The sequence below is a fragment of the Squalius cephalus genome, assembly GCF_949319135.1.
Source record: "Squalius cephalus genome assembly, chromosome: 2".
NCBI lineage: Eukaryota > Metazoa > Chordata > Actinopteri > Cypriniformes > Leuciscidae > Squalius > Squalius cephalus.
Genome location: NC_137123.1, coordinates 55,647,207 through 55,667,536, shown reverse-complemented (window position 1 = coordinate 55,667,536; position 20,330 = coordinate 55,647,207). Strand labels below are relative to the sequence as shown.

Here is a 20,330-nt window from a genome sequence, read left to right as displayed (position 1 = left end):
TGTTTTGTTTTTTGAATACTGCAAAAAGATATTTTTGTCATGTACTGAGGCATTCAATGACTTATTTCAAATGTTTTCATGCATTTAATCATATATTTGTGTTTTTTTATAGATACATTTTTGAGAGATGTTGATTATGGAAAGCAGCTGAGAATTATCACAATTATTATTACAAAAACAGCTTGTAATGCAAATGACGTGACAGTTGTCGGGTGTCAACCACCTGAACTTCATGCAATACAGGGTGCTAATTAGGCTGCCTTTCTCCCGGTGTCCTCAGGGACAGGAATCAAGCAGCGCTTCGCTATTGTGAGGTGAATGTGGAGGTGAGAGCAGTGCAGCAAAACTGTTGTGGATGAGAGACTGTCAGACAGAATAGACCCAGGCTGGCATTTGCTTGAGTGCAAACCAGAGCATGTAAAACGGAAGCTTGCAAAGCCTCATCACTCTCCCTCATAATCAATGTCTCACTGAATTGAACACATGGAAATGCTGGATTAAGTTGTCATGTTAGTGAAAAATTCTACCAAAAACATACATTGCGGTCTACAAGTAAAAGACCATACATATTTTTTTCCCAAATAAAAATAATATTTTAAGATTAAAAAAATGTACATGATGTGAAATTTATTAAAATAAAAAATATATTTTGCACAAACTTGGAATTCACAAAAAATCGTGGACTGCTGTAATTAAAGAAAGGTGACTTGCCAAAAAGCATTTTTTTTAGTTTTTAAAGTTAATAAAGTAACGTTATGTCAAATTTATTAAAATAAAAAATATACTTTGCACAAACTTGGAATTCATGTCAAATAGAGGACTGCTGTTATATATGGTAACTTGTCAAAAAAATTGGTACTATTTCGGATTTGTTTCACTCAAATTATGCTCATATGAGTTGTTTCTACATATGCATTTAAATCTACCGTTTAAAACGACACCCTTGACTGAGGAAGTGTTTTTCTGTAGTTTAGGTTTACTAGAAAGCAGAATGATAAAGGAAATAAGTTTAGAAAAAATATTTAACTGAACTTGAGATTCCATACAAACATTGACCATAACATCTTTTTGGTTGCTGAGTTTTATATGTCAGACATTTAATGCCATCTGGTGGCTTGTCATTGTATTTTGCTAAAATCTGCACGTTTACCTGAGATAGCACTGCATTTCACTGTCCATTTCCTTTTCTTTTGAAGATAAAAGAGCTATTTATTGTCACATGACGAGGCACAGCTGACTCTGCCAGTAGATTTCAATTCTTTTAATCTCCCCAGCACTTTTGGTCCCAGTCTGTTGTTCTGTGTTGACTCCGGCGGCTGCTCACGTGTGTCGCTGTGATCCAAAAATTAAAGAGAGGAAGAAAGTTCATCTCATGTCACAACAAAGCAAATCATTTGCTGTTCTCATGCCCAGATGGTGGAATCAACTTCCCATGCTACATGCTAGAACAAACAAAACCTGCCTTTTTGTTTTATGAATTGATATTTTATAGCTTTTACTTCTCCAATTACCCTGTCAAAATGAGGATTATGAGATGGATTAATGATTAAAGTGCTGGTGTTCACCTTGTTGTTGTTCCTGCAGAGGCGACTGGTGCAACTGGAGTTCTGAGACTTGCAGACAGAGAAGATTTAGGTTATGTTTCTATTCAACCATATGTCAACCTCAAAATGACAGAAATCGCAGTCTAGTAGGTACTACGTTTGGTTTGAAACTTCCTTCGTGACCATTAAAAAATTGCATTCTATATAGTATGAATTAAATTCGGATGTATTACATTCGCCATGTTGTCACTATCATGTGACCTACAGCGTCTGTTCTGTCGATTCACTGCTATTCATAAATCCTCCCGTTGCCTCATGGGATATTAAAGAGTCCAGTGGATGTGCATCTGGGTACTTTTCAGCTTCTATTTTATGAATACTATGAATTCAGACAAACCACTTTGCTCACATACTGTTTTTCGCCAACCATATAGTATGGAAGTAGGCATATTATGATGCTGGGCATGATAAAGCACAAGACAATTAGCAATTCTCAATTAGCCAAAACGTTAAATTTGATAACCCATTGTACCAACCCATTGCCTTCATCTTGATCCTCTTTAACAGATGTAGCTGAAGATATCGCAGACAGACCGAACTCTGCTTCAATCATCTCAGGAGTGAGACAAAGATCTGAGCTCTCAGACCTGCCAGAGAAATCAAACCAGCATGAATCTGTAAATGGCGTCCCAAACAATCAACAACGGAGGGTTTATTCAAGCTGGCGTTAATCTATTTTTACCCTCCAGCTTGAATCTCGTCTCTGATGCTGTCGGGCAGACCCTGAAGAGCTGGAGGGGCCTCCACAGGCAGCAGGACACCACTGAACGGGTCACGCCTAGATATAAAACAATATTGCATGTGTAAATAAGAGGTAAGCCAACAAATGAATGTTTATATGAGTGTGCAATACTTACATGCGTGGGGCGCAGTCGCTTCTTAGAGTCGAAATATTGAACAAAGTGCTTAAGGCCATACAGGGAAACTTCTTCCACATCATAATCCCTTTGATTATATCCTGCATTTGATATTTTTAAGCAAATGTTTACAGGATGAATGTATATTTAGTAATAACATTAAATTAAATATTATAAAACAAATAATTTTGTCCTGGATCCTGATCGTTTCAAACAGTAATATAGTACCAGCTATGATAGAAAACTTCATTTTAAAGCCACACTGATTGCTCTTTGTGAACGATGTGCAAAAAAATGTCTCAACAAACCTTTCTATCTAGAAACTTCTTCTGTGTTTGAGGGGCATGCACACCCACGACATTGCCCTTAGGGACACTGTATCGTGGCAGTGGACACAAATGAAAGTCCAGGTCACACTCCAGGTAAAGTGGAGCTGGTTTGAAGGCATAAACGCGTGGTGCAGGATTCTAAAAAAAAATTAAAAAAGATCATATTAATTCAAACAATGTAAGACTGAGCCATGTTCAAACATGTCTATGATATGTCTAAATGAAAATGAAATTGAGAAATGCTGCTTTGGCAACTAGCTGAAGTAAAATAAAATACATATTATTTTAGTGTAATTTAAATTTTAATGTATTATTTAAGGTAATGAAAAGGTTGTTTAATGATTCTACTTTAAGCTAATGATAACAACCCTGCTTTTTTCATAGAATAGGCATGGCGTTCTTAGCAGATAATGATAGGTGGCTCAAAAAACATACAAAGATCCGGAGAGGGTGAGCGTTGGGCAGTCTGAGAAGTGCTTCAGGTGCACTGAAACTAAGTGTGGGACCTAAATCCTGACGTGATCCATCATCGTCCTCTGGATTCTTATCTTCCTCATCATCACTGAGCTCTACAGATGGACATGACACCACAGGCAACAGCTCATCCTGTAACAACACAATGCCGATTAGACCAAACACAATAGTTAGATTTGTTTCCAGATTTATTTTCATGTAAACAAATATAACAATGAATAATTTTATGGCTAAAAATAATCCATTAACATGTTGTTTACCTGTGCTCCGGTGCGTAATGTCCTACACAGGTCAGGAGGAACGAATGTTGCTGCTGCATCATAGACAGATAATGGCTGATAACCCATCAGTCTGTAACGCTGGGGAACCTTAAAAATAGACATGCACAATTTTCATTATACTGACTGTTTTTTTTAAAAGGATCACATTATGAGGAATCATGTTTTAAAGGGAAACTTGGGAAAATAAATATTAAAATGTATGATATGAAATGTATGGTTAAATATCATTAAAACAGTACTACTGTCATTTATAAACTCAGCACCATTTTGGATTAGTAAATGGCCTTCATGTGGCATTTCCTGATTTGGTAACACTTTATTTCGATGTTCCACTTTAGATATTCTATTAACTACACGTAACTTTGCAACTAAATGTCAACTAACTCTTATTAGAGTATTAGTAGACCGTGTGCTTAATAGCTACGAACATTTTGTTTTGATGGTCCCCTAACAGACTTCCTACTAACTACAAGTACCTTTGCAACTACATGTAAACTACCATTCATTAGAGTATTAGTAGACTGTCAGCTTAATATCTGCTAACACTTTATTTTGATGCTCCCCCAACAGACATTCTCTGACTATAAGTAACTGTGCAACTACACGTCAACTTATTCTGCTAACCAGAACCCTAACACCTAACCTTAAACTAACAGTCTACTAATACTCTGAAAGTTAGTTGACATGTAGTTGCAAAGTTAGTAGAGTGTCTAAAGTGGACCATTGAAATAAAGTGTAATTATTTGTTAATTTATTTTAGTGTCTCACCACTTAACCATACACACACATTCACATAAGAACATCACTCTTGTATTTTTTATAAATTTATACGTATTACAAAACCACATCTGGCATTTCAAGCCAAAAGCGGACATTTACAGGAACTTTAAGAAAAATTACATGGCCAAAAATTTCCTACCAGACAATAAAGGAGTGGGGAAAGCGCTTTCTTCCCGTACCTTTAGATCGAACAATGGAGTCCTGAGTTTCATATCTGCTTCAGGCATTCTTACAGGAATTTGGCCCAATGCATTCACAGCCTGAAAGCCACAACACAACACTGCTTTGAATGCCACAAAATTTGCCCTGATATTGCACATCTCAAATGTTGAACTGAAACTTTTTGGCATTTGTTGAACAAATGCACCCCTTTCAGAGGTTTCAATTCTATTTACAGTAACTGAAAATACTGAACTCTAGTTTTTGCATCAAAATTGTGTCATACAAGAATAACCATAAACAGTCTCTCACGAGTTCGTCAGGTTGGTCTTCAGGTATAAATGTATTGAAGGTAATGGGCAGAAGTTTTTCTGGTGTCAGCTTAAAAAAGTGTGGCTTCTCATCCCCATCTACAACAAAACAACAAATAAATTTCTAAAAAATATATATTTTGGTGATATGACTTGTTACGACATAATAGCAATATACACTGTCATTCAAAAGTCTGGAGTATACAAAAAAATGTGACACTTTATAATAAGTATACAGTAATAAAGTACTAACAAATAATTTGCAAACTATTAGTTTATAGTTAATTCATATTTTATATATTGTAGTCTCTGTTACTATATCAATAGGCTTTTTATAATGTTTTTGAAAGAAGTATTTTATGCTCACCAAGGCTGTATTTAATTTATAAAAAAATACAGTAAAACAGTAATAAAGAAATATGATTACGATAATAACTGATTACTATCTGAATATATTTTAAAATGTAATATATTCCTGTAGATGAAAAAGCTGAATTTTCGGCATCATTACTCCAGTCTTCAGTGTCACATGATCCTTCAGAAATCATTCTAAAATGCTGATTTAATGTTCAAGAAACATTTCTTATTATTACCAATGTTGAAAACAATTATAACAGACAGTGATAGATATTTTTCAGGAGTCTTTGATGAAGAAATTGTTTGTAACCCTGTAAAACTCATTACTGTCATTTTTATACAATTTAATGCGCCCTTGCTTAATACAAATATTAATTAAAATAATAACAATAAAATCCCAACCTGATACTTTATCTCCCTGCAGACTCCTGGTTTTGCGAACAAGTTCTCTTAATGACACAAGCCTCTTGTTCATACGACATTGAAGGACAACCTTGATTAAACACAACACAATGTAACATTATTATACATATTAATATTGTCACACATTTATATAGATAATCGGCACAGTGATGCTTTAAATAATAGTTTAATAACATTCAAATTCATTTACATTAATAAGGTTCAGTTATGAGTTATGTTACCTTTCGAGCAGCCTGTTGGAAGAGTCTGAGGGCTCTCTGTCTGACCTCCAGTTGGCCAGTGCCATACCTGATGAAATCAGCAGTGCATTCTGGGAACTATAACACAGAGCTGTTAAATACTGTAAGTCTAAAAGATATGAATTTTAATATAATGACTTCCGCTAGATGCTAACATTTACATGCTAACTGTATGTGACAAATGGTATCAATACGCAATTTTATTATGATATGAGCTTGTTATACTTTCTTGCTACCTACTCAAAACTATGTACTTTCTTACATCAGTGAAGTGCAAACTTGTAATATAAGCATGCAAATTAGGACAGAGCCGAAACGAAAGATACAGACTAGAAACATGATTTTTAAAGATCAAGATGTCAATAAGATAGACTTGCACGTACCTGTCCAGCATCTCGTAAAATTCGCCTTGAGAAAAGTCTCGTTGAAGATCTCAAAGAGGCCACTGACTCACCACTGTATTTTAGCTGAAACACACATATTAAGTATATAAGCATTCAGTGGAAAGTGACAAAAAAATATTTAATATGAATCAAACCAATTCACTGGCTTACTCTGAAAGCAGCAACTGCCTCATCTTGCTCCTTCAAAATTTTAAGTTTTTGTTTGGTTGAACATGGGTCATCACCCAGATCAACTTGCCTAAGGATAAAACACACTAGTTTTAAGGGTTTGGAAAATGTCATCTGTCATATATGTTATACAATCACATGGAGCAACACACCAGTGGATATGATTGGCTTTCTCCTCCTTTAGTTGGACCTTCTTTAAAAACGCAGCTTCCTTCATCTCTCTTGTCTGGTCTGCAACCTTGGTATAAGACATGGCTTCAACAAATAAAACATACGGGTATCTTGAATTAAATAACTGTGGTTTCTGGTCACATCATTACATATTTGATTAGTTGTATGTTGTTTTACAAATCTAATCCAAATCTTTTCAAATTGAATTCTGTATATGTGTTTCAGCCATAACAGTCAGTCTATAATTCAATGTTTTTGTTATTGTGATATATCTCATATTTGGCATCATACACACCAGAGTGGGTAAGAATTGTTTCTGAGAGTCAGGTAAAAACTCTTTCATCTCTACTTCTGTCATCAGATTTTACTAGAATTCTAAGATGACTGATGAGGGCAGCACAAAATAAAGTGGTACATACAGTATAAGCTAAAGAATGGCCTTAGAAATCAAGAAAAGCACCACTGTAAAAGGCCATTTTCAGGTTGGTTAACTTGCAAAAGGGGCATAAAATGGGACTTTATTTATTATCTAAACTCCACTCTGCTGAAAGGACCAGATTCGATCACATCAGCAACAATTTCCATGCCGGTCAGGGCAAGTTTTAGCTTTTTAGTGCTGGTTAGATGCTGGTGAACCGCCATAAAGGCCCCGATATACTTCAAGCGAAATTGAAGAATGAACTCGTGTGAAGTCATTTAGAAAAAAATCTGGCCAAAACAAAGTTCGTTTGGAGTTTGTTTTGGGAGTTTGAAACAGCTTGCCAAAGCGATTACGCAATAGTGTACTCCGTGGCTTCGCCTTCTTTGACGTGGAACTCTTCTCCGGTTAATTTCTTCTGCTCAATCTGTCAAGATCAGACATCCGTGAGTAAAAACATGAACACACTGGAGAGCCGCTTTATAGTAGAAAATGAATTTGTAATTCTAATCGAAAGCAACACTGTCAGTTTTTTCATGTTTAAAGGGATAGTTCAGCCAAAAATGAAAATGCTGTCATCATTTACTCACCCTCATGTTGTTCCAAATCTGTATGAGTTTCTTTCTTCTGCTGAACACAAAAGAAGATATTTTAGAGAAGGTTGGTAATTAAACAGTTGCTGGTCCCCATTGACTTCCATAGTATTTTTTTTTCCTACTATGGAAGTCAATGGGGTCCATCAGTCGTTTGGTTACCGACTTTCTTCAAAATATCTTCTTTTGTGTTCAGCAGAAGAAAGAAAGTCATACAGGTTTGGAACAACATGAGAGTGAGTAAATGATGACAGCATTTTCATTTTTGGGTGAACTATCCCCTTTAACATGGTAAAGCTGCTGCTTTAAAGCCATCTATTGAATAAAGTGCTATATAAATAAAGTGACTTGACTTGACTGGAGTGTCAAATTGCAGAGCTTGTGCAAACATATCCACATCGCTATGATCAGATGCTTTCTTAACAGCTATTTTCTCACCGCTGTTATTTTTGTGTGTGTTTATTTTGAGGAAAGCGCACATATTTACATATTCATCTTAAGTTCGCTCTCAGCAGTGTGGGCAGTGTCGGGATGTTCGCTAACAGTATATTTCGAAATTCTTTTCACCTCCAAACGAAGAACAATAAAAAAATTTGCATCAAGTAAATCGGGGCCTTCAAGGGCAAAAACATTGGTCTTTGAAGCTGGTTGAACAATGCAAGTTAAAAAGCCTGGTGGACACATCAGCATTCCAGCATGGCAGTTGCTGCCTTTGCCAAACTTTCATTTCCACGGTTTTAGTTGTTAACATGCACCTCATAGGCCCTCTAGATGAGTACTGTGGTGTTCTTACCCTCCCGGAGGTCCTTGTATCTTATTTTGTCTTGTGGCTGGAGAAGCATTTTAACCAGTCCTGCATGAGTGGTGACATCTGTGGTGGAAACCTGCAGTTGTGGATCAGGTTTGCTCTTCTTCTTGCTGCCCTATAAGAGTAAAAACAGAATAATGTGATTGTATGCATGATGAATCACTATGTGATTGCTGCATGATAGTTTCAACCAGAATTTTTCATTAGTATTATTATTATTATTACTACCACCAACACTCATTACTTCATTATGATTTAATTTACATTACCATTTGATTGATATCATTTGATTTACATAAATTGCTGATTTAAATAAAACAAATAGAGTTTTTAATATAGAAATGAAAAAATCTAACAAAATCAAACAATACCACAGCTACAATCTTTGCTGCCTTATGATTGTAATTCTGTGTATGTGTTTCCCACATTTGAAAGGGTATGCAGTCAATTCTAATTCAATTCAGTAAGCTCAGTGCAAACAACAAAATTAAACTTGTAATTCAATCTCACACAAACCTCTCTGCTACTGTTTTTAAAGGTCCCAAATGAAATTGACCTCAGCTAATTCAAATTCCTGCATCTGCACAGCCTAAAACCATTTAGACCCAGTTGAAAAGACAAGCACGACTTTCTGTTTTGGGTGCTGGTTACCTTGCTCAACTAAAAGGATGACCAGAATTGTTGCTGGTTAACAGCATGGCTTGGCTGTTATTCCAAACCAGCACTGAAATACTCGATAGTTGAAACTGATCTTTCCAGAATATAAATAAAAACAAGAACAATAACATAATTTCTTACCTTCTCCAAGGAAGGAGATATTTTCAGTTTATGATAGGATGTAACAGCCAGAGATTTTCCATCAGCAGTCTTCCGTTCTTCAACAAAATGATCATCATCATCACCATTTCCATCAGGTTTACTGAGGCATAGAGAACAAAAATGCCATTAATGTTTTTGCAAAAGCATCTGAACTCAGACATTTACACAACATTTTACTTTTTTTTTTTACAATAACATAAACATTTTTAGGATGTAAATGTTATTGTAAAAATAACATAGCATGTTCCTATTTGGTTACTAAGGTGTTATGAGTGTTTTCAGTGCATTGCAATCTTTTATTTTTCCTGTTGTATTACCTGAGCAGCAGGTATGGAGATGAGGAACCCGTCACTGTCCAGATGACAGGTTTGGAATTGAACTGAGAGATGATCAGCTGTAGTGTGATGTCAGCTGTACCATACCGCAGAGGTGTAAATGTCACTTTTAACGTGGTCTTTCCATTTGCTGGAATGATCCCTGATTAACATACGGATAACATCTGTTATTTATATTGATGTTACAGTAAATGCAATACAAAGTAAGTCCAGTATATGTTTGATCACCAACTAGAGTTCTATCAGTATTTATGCACTTATACTGGTTTCCATTGCTCTCTAACAGCAGATATGTCAATTGTGAAGGAAACTGGTTACCTGACAGCGGTCTTACAGTGAAGGCCTTATGGGGCTGAAGGCAGTGCACTTGGAACTCAAAGTCTATTGGACAACTGCAGCCTAGTGGAATCACATGACTGGCACTATAAAAGCAAAAGAAATTCAAATTATGTCTCTTATGCTTACCAAAGTTGCTTCAAAAATATAGTAAAAACAGTAATATTGTGAAATATTCTTGCAATTTAAAATGACGGTGTTCTATTTGAATGTATTTGTGATGTGATGGCAAAGCTGAATTTTCAGTATCATTCCTCCAATCTTCAGTGTCACATGATCCTTCAGAATCATTCTAATATATATAATATATAAGTATAAGAAACATTTCTTATTATTATCAATGTTGAATATTTTTGTGGAAATGTTTCAGGATTCAGGATAGTAAGTAAAAAAATGTATTTCAGGATAGTAGGTAAAAAAAAAAAACGGCATTTATTTAACAATGTAAAAGTCTATACTGTGACTTTTGATTGAATGTAATGTATTTTTGTTAAAATATGCATTAATTTCTTTTAAAAAAGTAATGACCCCAAACATTTGAACAATAGTGTGTATCTACATATATCTAAGTTATTTTATAACAACAATGTTATCATACAGTTATTTTACACGTTATTGGTGTAATATGATAATTATTGTATACCTCTGCCCGAGTGGCACTGGGAGAAGAATAATGTGAGATGGGATGTGAAGGTCATTGATAACAGGATACGCATGAACAGGAACCAGTAAGTTCTCCTCTCCCTGACACAAACACAAAACACAAACACATCATAGCTGTTCTGAGTCCTTTCAGAATTTGGATGGCCAAATAGTAGACAAAAACATGTTTTTACCATGCCATGAATCCTGATGTTATCCGAAAAGTAACGCCACTCATCCGGTCGGAAGAGCACTGTAACAGTGTAAGCCAGACCCGGAACCAGTCGGCACTGCATTTAAAACAGGGACTACAATCAGCACTGGCTGATATTTTGAACATCATGGTATGAGTGAATTTCATAATCTTAATGGTCATAAAATAATCCTAATTTTCTTTGTGCAAAATAACATTTATTTAAAATAATAATAATAAAATAAAACTATAATAAAGAAATGTAGCCCAATAATTTCTTGACAGGTTTTGTTCATGAAACTAAAATAATCAGGAATATTATATACAATCTGTAAAAGTGATATTTGTAAGCCAGTTGATGGTTACCTTTTTGGTGTACTTAATTTGGAAATGCCTTGTCTGAGGGGGTAAAATGTGGACACTGAGCACGTCAGAGGAGACATTGACAAGTTTCTTGGGAAAAAAACAACAGCTTTTGTCATTACATCATACTTCCTCTCATATTCTTCCCCTTCTGTAATGTCGCATTCAGCTACAACTCATGAAATGTTTCCCACTGGCCGCAGAGTACTATCAGTGGAAATTTTGTAATGTGAATCAGAAAATGGAGTCTCCAGTCAAGTCTTTAGAATTAAATAATACTTTTTTGTTGTTGTTTCAGTCCAGTGACACAAACAAGTCACATTATATAACCATTACATGAGTCATGAAACATTCCGGGAAAAAAAAACTTCAGTTCACACTAAACATGTATTCTATTCGGTTTCAGCAAGAATATGAACAAAGTAAAAAAATAAAATAAACCAACCAGGATTTTTCTATAATCCTTTCCTACTTCAAAGCCACTGAAGTGCAGCTCTGATGGTTCGGCTTGAACTATACTGTTACTCTTCAGTTTGGCAAACACCCCTGAAAGATAACATTCAAAGACACATTTATACATTAATGTGAAATCACAAATGTTTATCAGTTTCATAAGATACAAGAATTGTTGGTGGCCTGCTGAAATATATAATGTTTAAGAAATAAATATGATTTTTAAAAACAACAAAAGTGTTACTTACTAGTTTCCAGAAGGTGATGGGGGACATTTCCACTCTTTCTGGTGTCCTCCAGCAGTTGGCTTAGAGGAAGTACGTTTTTTTTCTTCACACTCTTGGAGAAAGTCTCTGAGGCAGAATGAACCACCTCCATGCCAGCTGGACTTAACCGAGATTCTTGATCATAACAAACAATCTACACCTGTGAGCGGATAGTTGACATAACATTTCAAGCAGTGTCCTTCAGTGTGACATTCAATACAGTCTCTTAAACAATATTTTTCAAAGTCTTGTATAATTATTATACATGGTGTTTATGTATGTGTAATTTATATAAATATATAAGTTCCCATCTCTCCTGCTTAACTTTAGAGCTTCAACATAAATCAATTATTCATATTAGAGCAAATAGCTGCTAACTGAGGAAATTTCCAATGAATGGTTTGTTATTAAAAACTTACCGGAAGTAAACGTTAGATTTTGACGACACTGTAAAACACACAACGTCGCCATTAAAAGGAGTGTTTTATTTTAAATACTTTGGTTTAGGTATTCGTTTGTTTGTTTGTTAATTCAATTCTGTCTGAATCGAAATTCATATTTCAAAACGCACTTGACAAAAAACTCACTAGAAACTCAAACAACGTAACGTTACCTGCTGATCCTCCATTGAAGTCACGTCAACAATCCCATCACCATGACAACAAGAGTTAGAGAGCTCACGAAGAGCAAAAATGTCTGAAGGTCCATCTGTTTAACTTGTTTTTTCTTCTTTCTTTTGTTTCACCTACTTCTTATATTTTATATATACGATTATAATAAAATACATTTGAAGTTGCCAAAAAAAAAAAAAAAAAAGAGAAAAGTGCCAAACAATTATTTATAGAAAATATTATTATAGACCAATGGTTATCAACACCGCAAATTAAGTTGTTAAAAAAAATTGTAACGTTATACACATTTAATACTTCTGACAAACGTAATAAATTATTTTGGAAAGTTGTGGAAACTTCATTGTTTTTTTTTTTTTTTCTGTATTGGAGCAAGTGGAAATACAAACATTATATTTGCAATCATGATGAAATGTTAATAGCGTCCATTTATATGTATTTATAAAGGGGGAAAAAAAAGACATTTGAAGTTGCTCAAAAACTTTTTATTTTATTTCATGAAACCAAAAAATGTACAAAATATTTTTATAGACCTAAATTATATTTAGTACAGTTATTACAAATATAATTGAACTATTGCAGAACAGATGCATGCGTGAAGCTCAGTGCAAACAACATCATAAAACTGTTATAACTTAATTAACTGGGCTAAAAGAGAAGTGTAATTCAAGGAAGAGAAATCCAACTCTGTTTCAATTTACATTTCACAATAATAGCAACACAACCATACAATGATAAAAAGAGTTTCTCAAAAAAGTACATTCGGTCTAATATTAGCAAGAGTAAACAGCATTTTATGCAAGAAGTTATATACATTCAACAGACAGCCATTTCATCACTGCATATGCATATCTATATATATTTATTTGCTGCAGAAATTTTGATTATTCTTAAGTAAATAAATTTCAGCTTTTTGGTGACTTCAGCAAATACATTCAGTTTGTTTCAGCTCAGAGCTTGTGACTGCTATGTTGTAGTAACAAGGTTGAGTGCTAGTGGAGCCTCCAAAGTGGGGTTGATTTAAACAAGTCAGTAGTGTGTTACTCGAGCATAACGGGTACAGATGATTAGGGTAAAATGATGGTGCAGGTTTCATGTGTATGAGCCGTTTGTACTCCTCTTCCACCTCTTGTATTGGGCCGAGATCACAGGCTATCCCAGAGTCCTTGTCCTCTAAGATCTTGCTTTTCTCACTGAGCGCTTCATAAAGATGGTCTTTAGATATGGCAGTGATTTTATCATGCTGTTCTTTCTGGTGTGGAGAATGTTGGGTTGCCTCAGGATTCCAAAATGATGGTACGAATAGATTCTAGAAGGAACCAGTATTAAAAATATGGTTTAAACAGTGTTGTTATTTTTGACTAAAACTATATATATATATAAAAACATTTTCACTAAAGCTGAAATAAAATAACTGAAATATGTTTAAATTGAAGGCTCCCACTTTATATTAAGTGTCCTTAAATACAATATTTATAGGTACTTTCTTTTGTTAAAAAAAAAAAGTCAATACATCATCAATCCTCGCTCCGCGTCGTGCCTAACAACATCCCTTAGCTGTTCTAAATTCACTGTAAAACACGGCTTCAAGGGGCTTATTGCTTTTATAAAACAGTTACTCCATAATAATATTCATTTTAATGGTTATTTTATTCATAAAATAAACACCAGCAACAAAAAATATAACGTTACAACACATTTATTCCTCCGCCAAGCAATGTAGTTCCAAAGAGGTTGCCAAGCAACACATGCAGCAACAAAGAATCACAAACGGCAGTTGCGCAGTAATACTAATGTAATGTACAACGGCTTCGAACGCGGCTCAACCAATCAGAATCAAGGACCGGGTCAGGGTAAAGGTCCTGAGTCCGAAATTTTCACATGCGTTTTTTCGTATTCGTGATTCGGTGGCTCTGAATTGTCAAAACACCATTCAAAATGCTTGTTACGGATGCGAAAAACGCAGAAAATCGAACCTGATCCGAATTTTTTTATGACGGACGAAAGTTTCGTGGCAAGCGTGATTGACATAACGTGAGGTCGTATTTATTTTTTAACGTGCGGAAATTTCGGATGCGAATTTCGGACTCCTTAAGCCTGTATAGCCTGTTTTAAGTGTATATATTTTAGACCTGCCAAAGGATGGTTTTCGTGGGAAATTGCGTACATGCGTTACTCGCCCGTGCATGTCTTGTCATATTCGTAAATAGAGAAAAGTTGCTCCGGCTACAGAGAATCCGTTTAAAAAAAAAAAAACAGAGGAGAGTCTGCTGGCAAAAAGAGAACACATCAGAGCTGGTAATAAAACAAGAATCAACATTAACTTGGCTTTTCGGAGATGGCGAGACTGAGGGATTTGAAATGTTGTAAAAGATAAGCGGAGATGGTGTTTTTATTACTCAACAGGCGAGTATGGTATTTTATTGAACAGATAAATTGTCAATGTATGCAGTTACAGTTTCAAAAGTTATAGTGTACCTATAAATGAACAATTTGATACAATGCACTTATTGTGTACATGTTTTTGCAAAGTACTAAAAATCTATAATTACACGGTTGACCCTTCCCTTACCTCTTAATCCACCCTTAAACCTATCCATACCAGCCAAGCCTGTCCCTAACTTACCCGTATCTCAGAATTATTTTTTTATGTAAGTGTTAAAGACACCTCATATAAAATGGGACTAATTGAAGTAGTAAATTAACTAAAACTAAAATAAAAATGAAAACTGAAAATATAAAGATACCTTGAGATGTTCTGGCATTTTGGTTTTAGGGTACAGGTATTTGTACAGTTTATAGATGAACCAGACGCCCAGGATTCCCAGAGGAAGAAGGACGGCAACAGCTATCATACAGCTGGTGAGCACTGGTGTCACTTTGTAAACACACACACACACAATCATCATCATCACCACCACCACCACCAATGTCATGTTGGTTCTTAGTTTAACAGAAGATGAGATCTGTATCTATCTGCAGTCTTTCAATGAAGGCATATATAAAATATCATATTGTAAAGCACAATATTATCTATGCATTTATATCGTTTTATATAGTATACTATTACATCTCTTGATATGAGTGACAGGTGTAGATGAAGACACACTTACCAGGTATGTTGGTCACACACACAGCATCACTGAACTGCCCCTCACTTGTGTAGCCTGTGGAAAGCACCTTTGCCTGAGCACAAAATCTGCTCCATGAATGCAGTCCTTTAATAGTCAGTTTAACATCTTTGCTGGCTTCAGTAATCTTCCTCTCCACTGCCTATCAGGGACACAGATCATCTTAAGGTTATTTTGAAGATATGGATTATTTATTTGTGGCTTGGACACGTGAGGTATCAGATCTTTTAAATGATGTTTACATTTAAATGAGATCAAATATTCCTATTTGACAACAAGGTCTATATATTAATATATCAGAGAGTTTGAACACACACTTTGAATTTGAGGAATACATTATTTTCTTTATAATATATGTAATAATTCTTTCTTTCTTTTCAGTAGGGCTGTTCATAATAAAGCAAATACATACTTAAAATGGTCTATTCATCAGTCCAACATAAACTTTTTGTGTCAATTAAAAAAACATTGTTAACAGTGCTTTTAGCATAATTTCGGTACTATTATAGTTTTTATTAATAATTTGAAGTAGTTCATTAAATAAATTAAGTTACTTTATTTTTATTTTCCATTTTAATTTTAGTTAAAGCTTTAGTAATATTATTGTGTTTTTGTCATTTTTATTAGTTATTGTTTTTTAATATTTTTTTTTAATAATTTTTATTTCAGTTTTTTAGCCCTTAGTTTAATAATTTAAGTGTACAGAAAATATGTCTGAGGATTCAAGCTGAAATAAGTACAGAATCCCTGAAGTTATGTACAGAATGATACAGAAGAATATAAGCGTTTTTTTTACCGTATCTTCGTGGTCTTCGGTCCAATATCTGATGGCGTAGGGCACATGTGAAAATATTTGTGAAAGTTTGCTCCCTTTCAGCACTGGGGGCTGGACATGAACATCCAAGCTATTATTTCGGATGACAAGACGGACAGTAGGGGGTCCTATGATACCTACAGGGGAGCAAAGCAGTTTAAATAATTGTTACATATGAATGTTATATTGACTTAAAGGTGTAGTAAGTGATTTCTGAGAATTATTGAAGATAATGATGACAAAGAATGACAAGGAAGAACAAAAAATGTACATATAGTACACAAGTTGTTAATCGCCAGCAGCACACACTCAAAACCAATGTTACTCACGTATGAGCAGAAACAACACAACCTCTGCGTCAGTTTTCAGGCCTTCCTGCTTAAGTCTTTCCGGCACTGGAAAGCTTTTCTAATATTAACGCGGGTCCTAAAGCTCTTGCCTGATCATAATCCTTCTTTTTTCCAGTGATATTCCTCAGAGATTTACTCTTTTGTAATGTCTCTCAGCCATCTCTCTTTCTACAGTCTTTCTTCAAAGTCTTTCTTGCTCACTCTCTCTCCCCTCCCCATCATGAGTGGACACGCCCCCTGCTGCCGATTGGCTACAAGTGTGTTGTGGCGCTCGGTCCGATCCACTTTCAACAGCGTTTCTCAGAAATCGCTTACTGCACCTTTAACACAACAGAGCGTATAGGGCAAACTAAGAGCTGCAAATACAGGTTGACACTTACTGTGCTTATTAGGTATAAATGGGCGTGGGCGTGCATTAACCCACTCAGAGAACAGCTCCTGATCCTCTGCCCGCACTTGGAAAACGTAGGTCCCAAATATAACTGGCAGTTCTCCAGCATCACATTTCAGCTCTTTGGTGTTCACACAGAGGGAAGCTTTTTTATTTCTCAGGCTGCAAGGTGAGGGCAGATTACAATCACAAAGTATGTTAGGTAAATATGTTATTAGGTAAAGAATAGGCCTATTGTTTTCAACTTCTGCAAAAGCTCAGAAGTATCAGATTCCAGTAGAACAATAGTTCAGTGACTTTCATAGCAATCAAACACATTATGATGGGTATATTTTATAATGGCATGCAAGCATTTTGTTTGCTATATTTTTCTTTCATGTCGGAGTATTTAAGATGCATTTCGAGTGTACTTACATATATCTTGCCGTGTATGTCACGTTGCTCATGTTATTGTGTGGAGATGTCCATTCGATAACTAAACCCATATTGATGGAGGTCACCTTCACATTCTGGGGTCCAGCCAGCTTTGTTTCTGAAGTAAAACAGAGTATCACCACAGTCAGTAATACATTATATAGAGAATTTTTTATAAAGATTTAATAATGTAATATTTCCCCTGAGTTTCACATACAAGGCTTTAGCTAGTCCCAGACTAAAATGCATGTTTGAGCTATTTTAACTGAAAGCAACTCGCACTGACATATCTTAAAATATGTCACTTTTATTGTTTTGTCTCAAGATGCACGGCAGTCATGTTTTTTGCAAAGGCACTTTTATAAAAGCTACTTAAATGCTCTCATTGAACTAAGGCCCAATCCTGGCTTAGTCTAAGCTCTGTCTGTTAAACCAGGCCATGAAGTATTTGGATGTTTAAGTATGAATGTCATTGCATTAGATTAGGGGTTCCCAAACTGTTTCATGCTAAAACCCAACTAGAGAAGTATGATCAAACTCGACACCCCCCCCCCCCCAAACAAAAAAAACTTATTATAGTGAAATGTGAGGGGGGAAATGCATTTGTTCTCTTTTATTTAACATTATCTTTTTTCATATTGTTACATTCAATACAATAGTCCCAATGCTATTATAATTTGACAGTTGTGGTGCATCATGTCAGATATATGTAAATACTAAATACAAGTTACGCCCACCAACAAACTTTGCTAAATTGCATTTTTCATATTTCTGACATTGCATGAACAGGCCATATTACTTAAACTTCGTGCTACATATTTTTTTCCCTCTCTGCTCGCCACCAGTAGGTCATGACCCAGTTACAAACCCACTGTACTTAATAAAAACATTTCTGAGGAAACAAATGATGCTGTTCACAGAATTAACTTTAAATGTTCACATAGGTGTCGTGCAGCAGTGTAACCACTGGTTATGTAAATGTTCCACTAACCTTTAACAACCAGACAATCAGTGTTAGTATACTTTTCAATCATTTTGAACACGTCTGTTGTTTTACCATTTAAAAGCAATGAATGCTTTGCTTGAAAAATGTAGTTTATAAAAAACTACACTATTCCTAATACAAAGACACTAAAAATAAAGTGTTGGCTTAACATAAAAATAAAATAATGCAACACTCTTTTGGATCAATGTATCAATCTTTTTGCAAATTCAAATGGAATTAAGTTCATCCAACAAACTACACAGAGTTAGAAGAACCTAATTTGTAACTTACTTGTGTTGTAGCCCTGGAACCAATTTATCTTTTCTATTTCATTTAAAATCCACAGCTATCACAGTATGAACAAGTTAAATATTAGTTGTCACTAGCACTAGCACAATGGTAACCACAAAAACTTCAACATTACAGGAACTCTTTCAGAAGTCAAACACAACGTTAAACACTTACGGGTATTTCCCCTTCACTAAAACACAAATACAATGATACTTAACATCACTATAAATCCACATGCCTAATTTCCCCTAATTTATTAAGTTACTTCATTTTTTAATCAATTAACAGAAATTTGAGTTTAAATTACATACAATATTAAGTTAATGCAATTATCAACATTATGATGACAAGATAAAATGTTTCAACTTAAAAGTTTGGTTGCACTTTATTTCGATGGTCCACTTTAGACATTCTACTAACTGACTTTGCAACTACATGTCTGTCATAGAGTATTAGTAGACTGTTAGTTTCAGGTTAGGTGTTAGGGTTAGCAGAATAAGTTGACGTAGTTAGACAGTTACTTATAGTCAGAGAATGTCTGTTGGGCATCAAAATAAAGTGTTAGCAGATATTAAGCTGACAGCCTACTAAAACTCTAATGAATGGTAGTTTACATGTAGTTGCAAAGGTACTTGTAGTTAGTATAAGGTCTATTGGGGGACCATCAAAATAAAAGTGTTACCACAAGTACTGCACATTTCATAAGTCTAAATACTATTTTTTTTTCAAACAATATTAATACTCATTAGTATCATACAATTATTTGTAAAGGTCAGTCTTAATACTGTCAATGAAAATAAGTACAGTAATTGCAAACAAAAAAGATTTGGTACAAAAAAACACACAAAAAATATATAGTTTACTTTAAAAACATTACCTAAAAGCAATAATTATAAAGAAGCAAATAATACTGACCAGAATAGGTTGGGTGAACATCCTTGGTCACAAAGAATATGACAGCCAACACCTTGAGCTTCACAAACATGACTGACAACATCACTGATAGAGCAAAGTCGAGTCGGCGAGCTTTTAAACTTCAGTCTATTTGTCATGTGCTCAAGTCAAGAGGAACCAGAAGCAATATGACTCAACAGCTTCCTCTTTGAGACGGGGATAAAAAAAACCAACAACCACAAAACGTGTTTAGCTACAGACTAAGGTCATTAATTGACTATAGTATACAAGGTTAAAATGCAAACATTAAACTGAACCTTGTAGTGCTAAATGAGCTTGACTTTGGAATAAATTAAATACCTCATATATTGACAAAATTGTACATCCTTGCAAAAATGTTTTAAATAACGTTACACATCACTGGTAGCACAACTGTCAAAGAAATAATCGCTAGTATTCCCCCAATCCCATTACACAAACATCTGAATACCTTTTTAAGATAATATAATCCATTAGTTACATAAACATGGACAAGGCTTTATGTGTTATCTGTTTTCAGCGGTTGCACGGTTGACCAATCAGAATTAAGTATTCCACAGATCGTGTAATGATAAAAAAATGCTGAGAGTAATTCTGCTGATTAGTAAA

General features: G+C 34.9%; 3 protein-coding genes across 5 annotated transcripts in view; 1 reads left to right on the top strand and 2 right to left on the bottom strand.

Annotated features, from left to right (window-relative positions):
• The window catches only part of knstrn (kinetochore localized astrin (SPAG5) binding protein), a 170,267-nt gene that overhangs the window by 20,487 nt on the left and 129,450 nt on the right, over window positions 1-20,330 (top strand). The window lies entirely within an intron of this gene.
• cfap221 (cilia and flagella associated protein 221) lies at window positions 825-12,431 on the bottom strand. 3 transcript variants are annotated; one of them, XM_079896736.1, is made up of 26 exons: window positions 12,397-12,431; window positions 12,203-12,230; window positions 11,766-11,900; window positions 11,510-11,610; window positions 11,068-11,154; window positions 10,703-10,798; window positions 10,510-10,610; window positions 9,849-9,952; window positions 9,513-9,672; window positions 9,175-9,295; window positions 8,362-8,491; window positions 6,539-6,641; window positions 6,369-6,456; window positions 6,198-6,281; window positions 5,797-5,892; window positions 5,555-5,645; window positions 4,797-4,894; window positions 4,505-4,585; window positions 3,525-3,632; window positions 3,226-3,396; window positions 2,770-2,928; window positions 2,462-2,562; window positions 2,287-2,382; window positions 2,081-2,191; window positions 1,566-1,613; window positions 825-1,332 (listed from the first exon to the last, which is right to left on the bottom strand). In XM_079896736.1, the coding sequence occupies exons 1-26, from the start codon at window positions 12,409-12,411 to the stop codon at window positions 1,206-1,208; spliced, it is 2,640 nt and encodes an 879-aa protein (XP_079752862.1). In that variant the 5' UTR covers window positions 12,412-12,431; the 3' UTR covers window positions 825-1,205. The 3 variants fall into 3 exon arrangements, with proteins under 3 accessions (XP_079752862.1, XP_079752863.1, XP_079752864.1); XM_079896737.1 differs by having other exon boundaries at window positions 11,766-11,943; window positions 12,397-12,413; XM_079896738.1 differs by lacking the exon at window positions 12,203-12,230 and having other exon boundaries at window positions 11,766-11,943; window positions 12,397-12,426.
• crfb15 (cytokine receptor family member B15) lies at window positions 12,879-19,884 on the bottom strand. The gene is made up of 7 exons (XM_079896788.1): window positions 19,704-19,884; window positions 17,513-17,630; window positions 17,088-17,260; window positions 16,340-16,494; window positions 15,526-15,685; window positions 15,160-15,290; window positions 12,879-13,721 (listed from the first exon to the last, which is right to left on the bottom strand). Exons 1-7 carry the CDS (start codon window positions 19,783-19,785, stop codon window positions 13,335-13,337), a joined length of 1,206 nt encoding a protein of 401 aa, XP_079752914.1. The 5' UTR covers window positions 19,786-19,884; the 3' UTR covers window positions 12,879-13,334.